At 34.6% G+C, this 16,898-nt stretch overlaps 3 protein-coding genes across 4 annotated transcripts; 2 read left to right on the top strand and 1 right to left on the bottom strand.

Annotated features, from left to right (window-relative positions):
• The first annotated feature begins 93 nt into the window (after positions 1 to 93).
• Positions 94 to 6,964, top strand: LOC136773823 (uncharacterized). Its single transcript, XM_066727735.1, has 19 exons — positions 94 to 349; positions 421 to 547; positions 697 to 803; positions 909 to 1,082; positions 1,162 to 1,307; positions 1,438 to 1,574; positions 1,730 to 1,767; positions 1,875 to 2,003; positions 2,804 to 2,899; positions 3,316 to 3,386; positions 3,587 to 3,694; positions 3,943 to 4,002; positions 4,081 to 4,214; positions 4,339 to 4,502; positions 4,597 to 4,723; positions 4,792 to 4,898; positions 5,016 to 5,189; positions 5,325 to 5,479; positions 5,579 to 6,964. Exons 1-19 carry the CDS (start codon positions 257 to 259, stop codon positions 5,811 to 5,813), a joined length of 2,382 nt encoding a protein of 793 aa, XP_066583832.1. The 5' UTR covers positions 94 to 256; the 3' UTR covers positions 5,814 to 6,964.
• On the bottom strand, positions 6,454 to 13,624 carry tral (trailer hitch). Of its 2 annotated transcripts, none has more exons than XM_066727792.1 (7): positions 13,394 to 13,624; positions 11,684 to 11,838; positions 11,312 to 11,609; positions 10,218 to 10,401; positions 9,850 to 10,131; positions 9,418 to 9,597; positions 6,454 to 9,318 (listed from the first exon to the last, which is right to left on the bottom strand). In XM_066727792.1, exons 1-7 carry the CDS (start codon positions 13,512 to 13,514, stop codon positions 9,009 to 9,011), a joined length of 1,530 nt encoding a protein of 509 aa, XP_066583889.1. In that variant the 5' UTR covers positions 13,515 to 13,624; the 3' UTR covers positions 6,454 to 9,008. The 2 variants fall into 2 exon arrangements, with proteins under 2 accessions (XP_066583889.1, XP_066583890.1); XM_066727793.1 differs by having other exon boundaries at positions 11,417 to 11,609; positions 13,394 to 13,623.
• Positions 13,625 to 14,570: 946 nt separating this feature from the next.
• Positions 14,571 to 16,868, top strand: Cyt-c1 (Cytochrome c1). The gene is made up of 8 exons (XM_066727997.1): positions 14,571 to 14,658; positions 15,247 to 15,294; positions 15,467 to 15,615; positions 15,684 to 15,816; positions 15,880 to 16,044; positions 16,118 to 16,231; positions 16,318 to 16,452; positions 16,511 to 16,868. The coding sequence occupies exons 1-8, from the start codon at positions 14,587 to 14,589 to the stop codon at positions 16,616 to 16,618; spliced, it is 924 nt and encodes a 307-aa protein (XP_066584094.1). The 5' UTR covers positions 14,571 to 14,586; the 3' UTR covers positions 16,619 to 16,868.
• Positions 16,869 to 16,898: the final 30 nt, after the last annotated feature.

Genomic DNA, 16,898 nt, shown 5'->3' on the forward strand with positions numbered 1-16,898 from the left:
CAGCGAATTGAAATGGCGGGAAGAGGTCAGAGTTCGAGGACCGTAAGAGGATTCCTCCATTATCAGCTCACAGTACAGAAACAGTCAGAAACTCAAATGAATAAGACGTGACAATTATATAGGTAACTGTTCAATTTGACCCAGCGAAAGAAAATTGTAATCGGTATCGAGAGTACACGGATAGTATACAGTGCTCTAAATTAAAAAAGGAAGTGTTGCAGATAGTGATCTTGTATTTTACCGAAGGTCAAAGAAAATGCAGATAAAAGATAAAAGAGCCATAGTGACTGGGGCTGCAAATGGCCTGGGCCTGGCCTTTACGAAAGAATTACTGCGCAATGGAGCTGCTGTGAGTATTGTTTAAAGAAAAGTAACACGAAATTATAAATAAAAGAGAATTTTCGTTGACTTTCACAACAGGCCGTGGCGATGCTCGATAACGAGGCAAAAGCCGGAGAAGATGCGATGGAAAGACTCAACGCAGAATTTGGAAAAAACCGTGCTTTGTTTATGCAATGCGACGTTACTAATAATTCTCAATTTGATGGTACGAAATGCAGCTTGGATTAATTAAACCGTTCGATAAGGACTTATAGTTTTATACAAATGGCCCTACTAATTAATAAATAAAACGCATAAGAAAAATGATATATGAATGAAACGCGTAATTCTTATTGACGTGGACTTTGCTTGCAGAAACATTCAAAGAAGCAGTGAATATTCTTGGAGGCTTGGACATCCTAATCAATAACGCGGGAATAATAAACGAGGTGGATTTTTCAAAAGCTATCGACGTAAATGTGGTAAGAGTGGAATATCGACGCACGAATCTTAGGTTTTCTGGTGGAAGCTCCTCAGCTCGAACACAGGGAAAGAAAGTTTTCTAGGTTTTTGAATTTTCTCAATAGACCGCTGTGATTCGTGGCACTCTACTGGGGATTCAGCAAATGCGGAAGGATGGGGGCTACAAGGGTGGCGCGATCGTTAATATCGCCTCGATGAGTGGCTTGAAGGCCTACCCCCAACTTCCGGTCTATTCCGCAACGAAACACGCCGTCATCACTTTCAGCCGTTCCTTTGCAGTCAGTGCACCATTCGGAATATTTTCACAGCACGATGATCCTTCGAAATTGATTAACCAACTTTTTCAATTGTTTACAGCAACCATATCATTATCAGAAAAGTGGAGTGAGAATTTTGGTTCTTTGTCCTGGACTGACCACAACCTCCCTCTTGGAGGACCTCAAGAGCAACGTGGAAAATCCTGAGGATTTCATGACGTCCATCGGACATCCTGAAGTTCAAAGGTAAAAATAGCCTCTTTTTTATGTCGAAGCTAGCTTTCTCTACATTACCGTTTCCCTCTTGTTTATTATTACGTCTCCCGGTGATGCAACGATTCTATGATGTAATTTCTCTCAATAACCTGATCAACAGGGTAGAAAGTGTAGCTCATGGGTTGGTCTACGTAATAAGGTGTGCTCAAAATGGTAGTATCTGGATAAGCGAAGATGGGAAACCAGTTTACGAGATTCAGTTACCGGATTCTTTGCCTATGAAGCCTGTAGATGAAAGCTAGGAACCAATCTAGAAATCAGTATCCTTAAGCATACTTTTAACTTACTTTTAATGAGAAAGCGTGTAAATAAAAATTCTTATATATATGATGCGTTTAAGCTTTTGTGTGTTTTTTATATCACACTGTCAATACATATCCTTATGCTCGAAGTTTGCACAGCGACATTATCTTTGAGAGGCCTAACTTATGTAACAATGTTTACAAACATTATCTCTGCATAACGCGAGAGTGTGTACATCTATAGTTTGGTCTACCCCAAACTGTATTATCGTATCGAAATAAAAACATTTTGTAGAATATTTTATGTTTTTTAATCATTCGTTCCTATTCAAGCGACATCAGCGATAACCCAGTGACACTCTTTATAGTTTTGTCAACGATCTTGAAGAAAAATTTACATTTATTCTGGAGATTTTTGCAATTTGTATAAGCTTTGCCCACTGATAGGGATAGTTGTTTACTTTGTGCGAGTGTTCACGTATTATGCTAAAGTTTCTTTATATTCAACACGATTTTATACATAGGCCAGATAAATCCTTATACGATTTGTTTAGAATCAAAGCTGGAATTGTATTGGTTCCTCCTTGACGAGAGGGGTAGCATCAGAGCAGCTATAGAGATAATTCTGGGATATTGTTAAGTGGTAAAGTTCAGTGGGAACCGATTTTAGCCGGATCGAAATATCGTCTGGAACGCGTGCTTCGTATACATAGATACAATTTATGAAGCTTCTGGCGAGACGAGACAGACGTTAAGGGGATTTTTTCACTGATAGAGCAGGGTGAGCACGAGTTAAGCGCGCGTCCGCCTTCCGTCGCTTCTTTCTGCCACACGACTTTAACGCCATTCATCATTTCCACAAAGAAAAGTGTCGTGCGACGCGGGACCTTCCAGCAATCTATATACCAAACTCCAAACTTCCGCCACGTGAATATCACTCACAGCCCCGATCAATTAGCTTTATTTTTATTCTTTATAAATCCATCGGGAGAAATATCACTTTCTCTTATACACAGTTTTAAGCGACTATCGAATTTCTGTCCGAACCCCCTCTCCCCCCCCCCCCCAAATATCCAAAGAATTTAAAGTCCACTCTCTTATCAGTAAAAATATATACGCGCTCGTTAAGTTTTTCTCTTATCGCACCATCCCCCTCGATACACAGTAATGAAATGAACTGCAAAAGAATATGCCGATGCAGTGAAATTGGATTGTGCTTAGCAGATAAGCACGAAGAAAAAATATCAAGCCTGGAGATCCCATTGTGCAACTAGGAAATCCATAAAATTCGATCGAGTTCCTAGAAACAACAGCATCACAGTCTCTGGCCCTCGACTCCTTGCTCGATAGAAGCAGTGCTTGCGTCAAGAGTGTACCGTGATGTAATGCTGCATCCAATTTTTCGTTTATCAAAATCTTTAGCACTACCCCCCCCCCCCTCCCTCCCTCTCCCCCAGGTCGACGCACCAGATTGATTCACGTCATACTTTTACAATTTCGTAGAATAGGATTCTTATCACAACTATACATACGTGCAAAGACCCCGAGATAAAAATCAACGTCGCAGTAGGTCGTGACCCTCGATTAATCTTGATTCGTCATCTGAAAGACCATTCAAACTGTACATTTTTTTTCTTCTACTTTTCAATGCATTAAACTGTACGTTGCCAAATAATCATAAATGTGTACTTTATTCGTTATAAGATAGAAATTTTGTGAAAATAAAATATCAATAGTTAACAATCTTCATAGAACACGACTCTGATGATATAATTGAAGATCGACATGATAATTTAATCCTACGATTGTAGTGGTATTTTAAATTTAAATCCTACACGCACAAGACTACATTTAAAGTATAGCGAGATGGTCTTAACGATTCAATGTTTACAAACTAACGATCTCAGCAATTAAACGTCTGGAGGAAAAAAATGACGACCATCATAGCCGGCGGCAATAGCGATTAGGGCTGTGTTTATAAGCTCTCTACGTCTCTATACGATTAAGTTTATCGAGAAAAAGCAGGATCCGCCACGAGGCTGCTCGAAGTTCTGGAGAACTCGCTAATAATGTGCATTATTGCTATCAAGCTGCACTGAATTTGATAAGAATGCGGTGTGTACGAGAGATTAATTAGTTTTGACGGCAACTGTTAATTAGAATCTCTGCACCCTCTCGGCCACGCCAATTTTCACTGGAGCGCATATATTTCTTAAGAACGGCCCCGTATATTCCCAAAATCATACTACGAAGAATATCAATTTCATTGAAAATCGAGTTACCCCTTGTAATCTTGCCACTAATTTCTCCTTTTTCATGCACATATCGATTAATTTTGTAACCTGAAATGCTGTTATAAAAAGCTGTGGCAAGGTGGAAAGCTTATCTGTGCTGATAAGCGACGAATCAATGACAAATCCAAAGTGGGATGCTTCATAATCAAATTCCTTTAATCTGAACGGCGAAGGCAAAAAATCATTGCGCATCGTAATTACAGCATGAATCGCCGAACGCCACAGCGTGTCACTTCTTATCACATATAAATACCATTCGCTAAACACTTGCAGCTTCAGTTTCTTTGGCTACTCGCGAAGCTTCGTAGTCGCCAAATTTTCATTTCTTTGTCGAACAATGGGTAGGTTTTATAAGGCAAATTATAGCTCGTACACTTTCTTAGTATATATACTGTTACGCCTTATTTCATTAGTTCTACATACATTTACAGGTGTTTATTTCTAAAAATATCGCTATATTTTCAGCTGCTGCTCCAATTGGCAAACGAAGGAGGTCCTCCACTTCCGAGAGAATGAAGGAGCAGGAGGAAATTACAAATTTCGTCAGTGGTAAAAATATTTTGATCACCGGAGGTGCTGCAGGCCTTGGATTTGCTTTCATGAATCATTTCTTGAAACATGGGGCAAATGTGAGTTTTGCGAATTGAAAGAAACAAGGTTTCCTTTCTTAGACATGTTTGGCACGATAACTAATTACTTTGTGCTTTATTCGTGATATTCCAGAAAATCGTTATCTTCGATATTGACCAAGTGACAGGGAGCCGCATTGAGGCGTCTGTTGCAAAGTCGTGTGGCGAACGGAGAGTCAGATTTATCCACGTGGACGTATCGAAACATGAGAAGATGATTGGTAAATTTTATTTGCTATCCCCGTTTTCTGTTGAATGAATTTTTGTGAACTTTGACGATTCTTCGCAGAGGCTTTCGAAGAGGCATCCAGATTATTGATCGATATCGATATTGTGATAAACAACGCTGGGATTTTAGATGAACGAAGGTGGGAGAGAGAAATTGCTGTGAATATCGTAAGTATGAAAGAACTGGCTGGTCTATTGAATAATCTACCTATTTTATGGAAAGTAATTTAGGGTGAGGAAGATTTTCACTGGGAATTTAAAGAGACTCATTGATTGGTTACACAGGGTGGAATGATCTCCACTGCATTATTGGCTGAAAAATATCTAAGTAAGGATAACGGGGCGCAAGGTGGAACGCTTTTAAACATGTGCCAACACATCGATATCAGATGCACTGCACAACTTCCAGTTTACACAGCAACAAAGAGTGCAATTATTGGACTCTCTCAGTCTCTCTCTGTAAGCAAACCGTCTTCTCATATAGTTATATCTTTCAAGTTAAACGTTTATTCCACAGTAAAAGATGCTATGGTTTTTTTTTTTTTTTTTTTAAATAATCTAACGACTATTTATTGTATTTTTGTACAATCCTAGACTCCTTATTACTACGAGAAAACTGGAATTCGTGTGCTGACACTGTGTCCTGGCTTGACAGAGACGGCTCTTACGATCGACAGCCCTAACAGATTGCTCTCCAGGGTGATGAAGGCTGACTTTGTGAAAAATCTGGAGCAATTCTCTATCCAAACGTAAGTGATTTCTCCTCTCACTCAGAGCACAAACAAGTTTCTCTCCTTATACGTGTCACAAAGAATTGTTTTTATTTATGCATAACTGATTGTTTTTAGGCCTTACGTGGTGGCGCAAGGGTTGATGAACGTACTGCGATTGGGTGAATCGGGCAGTATATGGGTCGTTGAGAGTGGTAGACCCCCTTACGAAGTTTACATTCCAAATCCACGAAGCTTGCGTCGTCATTATAAGAATAATTTCACTTACGTTGAAAGTGCAAAGATCAGACGAGGTCGACAGATAAGAGAGGTCTGTGACGATTCGAGAACAGGTCTTATGAGCTGCGCATGACCAATCGAGACCACGGAACGTCAAATATAATTTCTTCATCACTCGTATAGCGCGAAACCGCTAATAGTTAAAGTTCGCTGAAAACTTTGTTTACCTCGAGAAGCTCAATGGACAAGAGCTAATAAAAACAATTTCCGTGTCTCCAGACTGATACGTATAACGAGAAATTGTACTAACGTTAAATAATTCAGCATACGACTGGCATTCACTCTCTTAAATTTATCGATCAAGTCGCACAAGGCGTAAAAAAAGATTCAGCAAAAATAAGAAGTATTTAAGATTACTGATATTTTATTACTCTAAATCTATTGTTAAACTTTAGTAAAAAAAGATCTCTTATTTATGTATAATACGTTAGATTCGTAAGATAGTATATTATGTTAATAGATGTCTTTATATATATACATTAAAAATAAACAATGTTTTGTTAAAAAAGACAAATTAATATTGAACTGCGAATGATTTACTTCAATAGATTAGAACATTCTACTTTAAAAAAGTCGAAGAATCGGTAAATAGAGCAAAACATAGCTTTTGTATACAATTTATATCAATTTATTATCGAAATCTACAATTATTTGTAATTTTATAAAGAAAATTTATGAATTTTAGGATGCGGGTAAAAAGAATACGCAGAATGTAATTTAATTACCTCAGTATTATTTCAGCTTATCGATTGATCACAATATCCGCTGTACAAAAGAAAAATTTAATGTCAGAAAATCGTGCATATCCTATTTTCCTCCAAACGCCTAATTTATAAAACTTAAAATATAGTTTCTTTTTCTGTCTCATACATTATTACCTAATCTATTCTACCGAATTCTTTCCATTTATTTAATCAATTTTTTTCAAAAAATTTTGCAAGCACGTGGAGGTTCCAGTTGGAAGATTTAACTAAATTTGTAAGTATATATATATATAATATTTATATGTATATAGTTGACTCCCTACGAGTCATAGAAAAATAATAGTCGCAAACAATATACTCATTCTGTTCCTTTTACTCCGCTCAAGGGTCATTAGTGTACTTTTTATAGTTTAATTTCTAACGCCACGTTTAGTTTTGCAACTCTCTTTTGTGCAGCAAGAGTGAGAAAATTTACGTGAAAATTGTAGGCATTTTTTGTTTAAATACATTCGCAATGTATAGAGGAGACAGCCATTCTCTGCACATTTTCTATTTCACATTTGCTCTTGCTCTTGCACTTGCACTCGTAATATCGGAACGTCTAAATCTATCCATTTTTCATATAAAATTGAACAATTCTAACATCAGATGTGGCTTTCAAAATGGCATAATTAAATATTCACTCTGCAAGTATTTAAGTATTATATAAAAGTAAAAGAATGAATAGTTATTCATTTTGCCTCAAATCTACCGTCACTGTTATAAATAAATAACGTTTTGGCTCTTTGAAAAATTATATATTTTTCTAATCTACTGGCGACAGGATATATTTGTCCGTTTTCTTCAGTTTTGGGGAAAAAATTAGAAAAGCGCCATGTACTTTTTATCAATCTCGCCCAATACAAACGCACAACGTTTACATTGATTAATTTTACTATTACGATCACTCAAATACCCGTTTAAACATTCTTTTCTTCCACGTAAAATCGTAAAGTTACGAAGCTTGCAAAACATGCTCAATTTAAAAAATCTCACAAACTATCAACCGACAGCAGCATTATAAGAATTTAAAAACAGTTTTGAGCATGTGATGCATCCTACCTGCTGATAATAAGTATCAATATATTTTACGATATTACGAGGAAGATAATCGAAACGCGCATTCAGGAAACACTAATACAATATCCGAATACACAAAATTTCAAAAACGAGTACGTATGTCACTGAAAGAACTAAACTTTCCAAAGTGCATTTATACTGGACTGATTTAGGCAAGGTTTAATTAAAAATAACCTATTTTACAGATACTATGCCCACACAACTGATAAAGTAAAATTACACTGATAAAGCGATCGACAAAGATATTAAGACATGGCAGCTCAAAATATGAATGAGGCTGGAAAAATTTACTATAACAAGATTGACATTCAGTTTCTTAGGAGTCCCTATACACGAGTCTCACACAATACGCTTATTAATATATTTGCCACAGCACACCTCTGTTCATACTAATGCAAAAAATTTACGGCAGACGTACTTTGCATCATTTAGTCTTCCATAAAACTAGAAACTTCATTTTAGGAAATTTGAAAATTTTTCGTTTGAATATTCAAAAAATAAAACACGCATATCTACCTACAATAACAACTTCCCTTTACAGTGTCACATTTTTGAATTTTTCACAAATACGAAGGACATACCCAGCTTTCGAATACACGGGTAAGATGCATAAGTGCATTTAAGTAATAATATACCTTCAACTTCTGCTATGCAGATACAATCCAGTCATCCCTTAATGTCCAGCATCTAGCTGTCATCCAACTTTATACCATTTCATTAAATATTTTACCTTACTCGCACAACATTGGGTATATCGCCATTATTACCAATCGGTAATGTAATTAAACCTGAACATTATTATCTCTGGCTTGCCACTGTCAACTTCACTTATGGTTCGTGCACAATAATGATCACGACTTTAACTAATTTTTTGTTCTTCTAAATCTTCTCTGTCATCCCACTTAAAACGCTTGACTTGAAACTTCATTGGGAGAGATTCACATATCACTCTATCTCACATACAAGGACTTAAAACGAATCTGACAAATTAGAATTTTTAGTAGTCCCTATTGTTGTTGTTTCTCCATCCGCTCGAATCAACGAGTAGAAAAGTGAGATTAGTCATTAGTAAACGATGAATACTGTTGGGTAAAGTAAAAAGCCGTGATCATTCGTGCGAGCCAAAGATCCACCTTCTTCTTTTACGTCATTTTCATCTTGAACGACAAAAGTTAAGTGTCCTGTTCGCCAGTAGAGTCCTTGCTCAAGAATTCTAGCGGCTTTATCCGCACGTACGTTAGCTTACAACTGCGAACGCACTCCATTATTTAATATACTATGTTATTCCGATAGTCTACTATATTACGATCAATTGCCAAATTTATATCCATATCAGTCCGTAAGGGCAGAGCACGTATTGTAAAAATCTTAATATCTAAATGTGAATACTTATATTTCTATATATATATATAGTATCGCGTTGTTGATTTCTCATATCTTGCAGTTTATGCCGTTCCGGTGACAAGGCGGTTCGGCTGAGACTGTGGCGCGGACTGTTCGTTGGTCGGGCGGTTTTGATTTCCAGTATTGTTCTGGGGTTGATTGGGAGGCTTACGACTTGGACCCCTATTACCTCTGTAGCCGCCCCTGAAACCTCCTGGTCCGCCAGCACCTCCACTTCCTCTGTACATACCACCACCCATACCGCGGTTGTAAAATCCACGTCCACGGAAGTTGCCGCGCCTCGTTGACGCAACACCGAACGTTTCGGAGTTTAATTTCCTCTCCGTCCTCCAATCCGTACGCTGGAATCTTCTATTAAAACATTTCAAATGAACAAAATCAGTTATGAGAGTTTTAAGTATCAATCGGAATACATAATCAAACAATCATTTCTGCAAAATAAATACTAACCCTTTACTTCTCTCAACAGCCTCGCAACTTATATTATCGAAGAATGATTTAGATTTGTCATAATGAACAACCTCTGGCTCCTCTTCGGGTTCACCTTCACCCGCACCTGTTTCGTTACCGCTATCATCCTTCTTTTCGTTTTCGGTACCAGCATCAATCTTTACTTTCGCTAATTGTGATCTATAATCAAACATCGTTTGCTTCACTCATTCTTACGAATACGAACGTTAACATTGGCATAACATTAATGCACTGGTAATGTTGATGCAACGCGTAAACAAAATATTCAAAATGCGCAGAATATTTGCTTTAAAAATTGCATGTCATTAATTTTGCACAGCATCCACATTCACCATTTTCAACACAAAAATGGATCCGGCACAGCTGTGCTGATATAATAGACGCATGCACACACAACACAAAAAAACACACCTTAATTCTTCAAATTCAGTGTTCGCTTGCTCAAAATCATAGTCGTTGTCAAATTTGAGAGGAGTTTTCGGCTTAGCTCCAGCATTTCCAGGAGGAGTCCTAAATCCACCACGTCCTCGACCTCTGCTTCGCATATTTCCACGATTAATCCAACCACCACGATTACCTCGTCCACCCTGCCCATGATTACCCTGAGGATGCATTGGTCCATCTTGCTTATTCATATCACGATCCATTCGAATTTCACGATAAGGTCCCATTCCTCCTTTGTTTCCTCCATGACTGTAAGCATTAATAATACAAAACATTTAATCTCTGATTCATTGATTGTGCAGATTGTTATTTAACGTGTACAATAATAATATTACCCATCATGATCACGACGAGGTTGAACAGCTCTTACATTTCCTTTATCTCCAAGCTTTCCAAGATTGTTGGACTGTTGTTGATGGCCTACCTGAACACTTTGGTCCATAGTTGGACTTTTTCTTGTCAGCAAAGCTGAAGTTGGCGTTGTCGAGCGAGATCCGCCACTAATAAGATCTAATACACCTAGATTTTCAAAGTAAATAAAAACATTACTTTAGATTAAACATTTCACCATCAAATCAAAAACGGCCAGGCCAAGGATTTATACAAAAAAATATCTAATTTACTACAAAGACCTTCCATCTCAATGTTTCGTCAATGTACTAATTGCCTATCATTATGCACGACACAACAATCTTTTCTTTGTTTAAATAAAATACACATATAATTTTAACTGTTCTTGCTATTTTGTTACTTGCTACGGCGTTGTGCTTGAACGCTGCACTGCGTAATGGCGAAAAGTGCAAAATTTTCATGCATTGATGTCACTTATTACAATAAATAAACATGGAAAATTTTACATATATACAAAAGAAATCAACTTTTATACAAAAAATATTAAAACTTTAAATCTTTATACTATTATAGAATAATTACCTAAAACTAATAAATGTGAATGTTAACATAAAAAGTTTTCAGATAGATACTCATTTTCATGAATAAGTACATAGCAAATATATCCAAGTTGGGAAAATAAACATAGCCCTTAAATTAATTTCAAAACCTACAATTTTAGTGAAAAAACATGCAGCATTGGTCTAATACACGTGGAAACAAAAGATTTGTGTGAATACTATTCCAATAAATGCAAGAATAAAAAAGCATTGATGCACACATATGCTATTATAGTAATAAAGAGAATTAAATTTAAATTGTTGAAAAACACCAATAATTAGAGAGCCAGTAAGCAGATTATGATAAATATAATTAGCAAAGATGCAAGTTTTGTGTTAAAAAGCTTGGAAAAAGCCATGTTAGAATAAAAATTTATAAAGAAAAAATCTCATTTACAGAGAAGAATTTTGAGCAAGCGTTACCAAAGAAGCAGCAGCATGCCATTGGCAGGGAATAGTTCATAGCAAAAACAGTTTACCATCTTCCAGAGATTGGTCTTTTGGTATTGGGTTCACGTTGGCCGTTGGTAGTGAGTTTGGGATAGAGATGGCGTTGGGTTCACCAGGGCCCAAGCTCAACTCACTTGGCTGTTTAGTCATCGGACCACGAGGATCCCTAGCAGCTGATGGTATTCCCATTACAGGTCCCATTGCTCCGATTGGCATACCATAAGGAGCTCCATATTGTCCTCCCATTGGACCCATTTGGCCCATCATTGGATGGCCATAGTTTGGTGGTTGTTGATATGACTGTTGTTGATTCATGGAGGGTTGCATCTTTAAACAAGATTAAACAATGAATACCTTGACAACCTTAAAAAAATCCAAATTCCTTTTTAAACCAATATTACCTGCACAATGGCTGGATCATTAGGTATAGAGCCCACATTATTAACAACTCTAATATCCTTGATATCAGATCCACGGAATAAAATGTATTCATAAACTTGATTTTGTGGTGCCACTGGTAATTGAGTTTCACGATCTTCAGTTCCAAATGAACGAACTGTAAAAATGCCATTAAATAAAGCTGAGAGTATGAATGAATACTTATTTAAATAGAGTAAAGTATATATATATAAATAAAAGTATATTACAAAAGCAAACTTAAGAAAACAGTATTGACATAATAAGAGCAGAACATTTTACAGAGTATTAAGATATTTTATGAAAAGACAAACAAGTTTTTTGGTAAAATTTGGAGTTGTGCAAACAGAATAAATAAAAATTTAAGAATATATGAAATTAATGAGTTACCTAGAATGTAATAATCAAAAAATTAAAAATGGGTGAAAGTGACAAACTATAAGTTTATGCATCTATTTGTAAAATTCATGATAACTTAGAGAAATTGCAATATTGTAAAAAAAACATAAATATAATTTAACACTGTAATGTAACAATATAAGGGAAAGTAATTTAAATTTGCACTTACAATTATTAAAAAAGAAATAAATGAGATTGATGTATTAGAATCATTAATACAAAAAAATTAATCACCAAAAATATTAATTTTTGATCATTTTTATAAGATATTCATTGAAATTAAAAATGATTAAGATTAGTTACCTAATTGCCTTTACAGATACTTCTATATGAAAAAATCAGTTTTGAATTTGAAATAATAACATCCTATAACTGGCTTTAAATTCATAACAAATATATAATGTACAGTTGTTTGAAAGATCAAGGACATAAGGCATCTGTAAACCCAATGAAGAAAAAATCACAAACATCCCATACACTAATCCTATATGCTACCTAAATAATGTTGAATAGATACATTTAACACGAAACAATAGGGAAAGCCATAATAGAATTCTTGGATTTGAAACAATAGCTTTAAAATTGTAACTAATTAATAACTATTAATTTTTTTTTATTATAATGACTCTCAAAAGTTATTATAAAACAAATTGTGTCATTAAGAGGATGAACACATCGAAATTATAATTGAATAACTAAGCAATAAATTTTTTAATTTATCATTCTATAAGATACAACCATGGTATAAATCAAACAAATTGAAATAATTTAATTAGCCCATACATTGGAAAAGTTAGAAATTTGGAAACAATTTTTATCAGAATTAAATATTTTCAAAATTGTCACGATGAAATGCTAGAGAAACGAATAGTATAAATCATCGAGGATAGCAACCTGAAAATAATGCTACAGTGAGGTTTCAGAGTGTACTTTAAATTGTAAGTATAAGTATCAGAAATACAAAAAGAGAAATGAGAGAGGAAAATTTGTAAGTATATGTAAAAATATCCTAAGTAGGTGAAACGAACATCCGTTATACGAGTATTGAATGACCCCGGTTGAAGAAAACTTCTACTGAACAAATCACGGATAGAAAATAAATTTTGCGAACATTCGGTCTTACTACAAGAATAAGCCTAACAAACATGTAATTTAAAGCTAGCGGGAGGATTAAAAAACATAGTGAAAAATGACGGTTGAACGGTAAATAATTGTGACAGATTTGAGATAAGAAAAGCCGGGAAATGAAGAAGCGGCAAAACTATGTTGGGTATCCATCTTGAATTTAGACTCACCATTAGCCAAAGCTATTGTGCATTCCTGGGGATCAACGGTGAAAAGACGACCCTCATATCGGATATCCGCCTTCGATATTAAACTGATCTTCGAGCCCAGCTCCGGCATTCCTCCGCTCATTTTGAAGCTTTTCTTTCTACGTAATGATCGATGTGATATAAGAGGATTCACGATACCATCTGACCACTCTCTGACGAAAAGACCAGCTGACACGAATGGTCGACAGACACTACTCGAGTAGTCTAGCAAATAAATTTACGCATGCGCCAACGCTAGTCACCCCCAGTCCCTAACACCTCTCACGAATTTTTCGTTAATTTTCAGACTTTACTCCGAAACATCTCTCTATACACGTCTGATACAATACTACAGATTTTACCAAACTTTAAAGGGTTTTAAGAACTTATTCTTATTTTATCTTATTGTACTGCGGTATCTTTTAATTATTTACTCATACATCAGATTTTTACTTTTTTTTGCAAAATTTTACGCGCTGATTGTGCTATTTAAAATGACTTTAAAAACACAGTCGATAAAGCGTTAAATCACAAAAAATCATTCAAATAAAATTTATGTTTATACTATTTATTTGTTTGATGAAATTGAAGCTTAATCATAATTTCTAATATGATCGATCGTCAAATTTTACTTAATATATATACTCTATATATACGTCGGTTTAAAGTTTAGCGTAAATTTATTCATGAAAAATTGCAGATTATTTTGGTATACTGGATGATCTTTATGTAACTTTTTCCATTTAATCTATTATTTATGTAACTTATTTTTTGATAAAAAAATACAATTACACTCTGTTAAGCTATACATTTTTGAAGTAATCTTAATAAAATTAAGATATATCCAATAATCTATTTTTAAGAAAAAAGAATAAAAATGTAAATGTATAATGGTATTTTTCTTACCTATAGAGATTTAAAATTAACAATGTATTTAATTGTTAATTATACTTATATACAATAAGAATAATATTAGCCTTTAAATAACAAAAATCCATGCTTTGGCGAGAAAAAATAGGAATTGTAAATTGATTTTTGTTGTGAAAATTTTATTAATACACAAAGAAAATAACAAAAATTTAAATAACTTTAGTGAAATTTAATAAAATTTATCTATTATTAGTTATTCGTTTGACTAGCGCCTTTTGAACATTGCAATTATACCTCTATCCAACATGGCGGCTACGCTAGGACGAATTTGTAAATCAGGACTTTTAAAGCCAAATTACGGAACGTTATTCAACCAGGTATGCCATTATTACATATAACTATTTTCTACGCCAATACGATTAGCTTTTTTATACCTTTTATGTTAGTTTATTCTGTTGGTTTCATACAATATTGACGTTGCCTGCTTATCAGGCGAATTCTACACAAGTTTTACTTGTCGGCTGCTAGAATAGATTATATGAACATATAATGTCATATTTACTTGGTTATATTTCGGATTGAAAAATATAATACTTATCCATTAATCAAACTAGAGGTAGTATCTACAAATCTTCTAATACATGTTATGTAATACTGATTCATACGAAAATTGATGCTGCCATGATCATCATGCGCGTAATAAAACGTTTTTATTGTTAAATAAATTTAATCTCAAAGTTCTAAAAATTACATGTGAGAAATTACCTGGATTAATAAAGACTTGACACTTAACGATAAAATTCATTGAACCTTCAACTTTTCTATAAATGTCAAATTATATTCATAACTTTTTTTTGTATGACTTTTGTCATGCTAATGTCGAATTAAACATTAATATTTCTTTTTATTACTAGACTTTGTATGGAAATTGAAGGTAATAAGTTATATTTTTCTTCACTTTTCAGACTAACAGTTTTTCAACTATTAGGGATTGGTCACAAAACCGCAAAGTGGTAGGTTATTTGCTTTCAAATTAATTTTAAGAAGACCTTATCCCATCCCTTCCTATGTTTTAATCTTGCAAAATGCATGTATAGTAAGTTAAAACAGTTTTACTAAAACCTATTTTATTGTTGTTTATATATTAATTAAAAAATATTTTAAATGCTATGCTTTATTTTTCAGCTATTAACATGTTTAGGAGTCACTGCCGGAGGTGTAGCAAGTTTAATTTATGCATTAGAACAGTCTGTAAAAGCTAGTGATTTAGTTCTTCATCCTCCTAAATATCAATGGAGTTTTTATGGTTTGTTTAGTTCACTTGATCATGCAAGGTATGTTTAAACAAATATTTTAAAACAATCTATATATCTGCAATATTAAATCCTACCATTTTGTATAGTATGAGACGAGGATGGGAAGTATACAAAAATGTATGCTCTGCCTGCCACAGCATCCAATATCTACATTATCGTGAATTAGTTGATGTCACCCATACAGAAGCAGAAGCTAAAGCTCTTGCTGAAGAAATAGAAGTATATTTCTAATACAATATGATTTAATAATAATTAAATGTTTCATGAGTGATTTGTGGATAGGTTCAAGATGGTCCAGATGATACAGGAGCCATGTATATGAGGCCTGGACGTTTGTCTGATGCAATTCCATCACCATATCCAAACGAAGAAGCAGCTAGAGCTGCAAACAATGGTGCATACCCACCAGATCTTTCTCTTATTGTAAATGCTAGGCATAATGGAGAGGTATTACAAATGTTAAATAGTAAACAAATGTTAAATTTACATCATTTTTACATAATATTTGTCATTTTGACAGAACTATATCTTCTCTCTACTAACTGGGTACTTTGATCCACCTGCTGGTGTTACACTTAGGGAAGGACAAAACTTTAATCCATATTTCCCTGGTGGTGCCATTGGAATGGCTCAGGTTGGTTTCTTAATCTTTATATAAAGTTTTACTTATATTGCATGTTTTCTGGATTTATCTTTAATAACAGTTGTTGTGTTATGTAGGTAATATACGATGAAGTGTTAGAATTTGAAGATGGTACACCTCCAACTGCTTCTCAAATAGCCAAGGACATATCCACATTCCTCATGTGGACGTCGAACCGAGATCATGATCAAAGAAAGCTTCTTCTTATAAAGGTAATTTCATTATTTCAATATAATTAATTTCCATATTCATATAATAAACTATTTTCAGGCCTTTACAATAATAACACTACTTATGAGTACCGTATATTATTTGAAGAAACATAAGTGGACAACAGTTAAAAGCTTAAAAGTAGCTTTTATCCCTAAAAAGAAGTAGTAAATTTGCGCTGGTATTAATCCACTTAGAAGACATCAAAAATTTCGACAATTATAGTTTCTGGAAGCGAAGTGTAGATTCCCGGCTTCTAACAAATTTACAGAACTATCGCTGTTCATCGGAGTCGAAAGGATATCTACATACGTCAGAAGAACGTAAATTTGTCCTATACCCTCAATTAAACTTGTATATTGTACATAATTGTCAACCAAAATACGATCACTTGGTATAAATAAATCGTTGAACATCATGTAGTATGTTTCTAGCACAATCCATATTG

Source organism: Prorops nasuta, unplaced genomic scaffold (assembly GCF_024137725.1).
Source record: "Prorops nasuta isolate Cenicafe-Biocafe unplaced genomic scaffold, Cenicafe_Pnas_1.2 PNAS00005, whole genome shotgun sequence".
In the NCBI taxonomy this organism is placed as follows: Eukaryota; Metazoa; Arthropoda; class Insecta; order Hymenoptera; family Bethylidae; genus Prorops; species Prorops nasuta.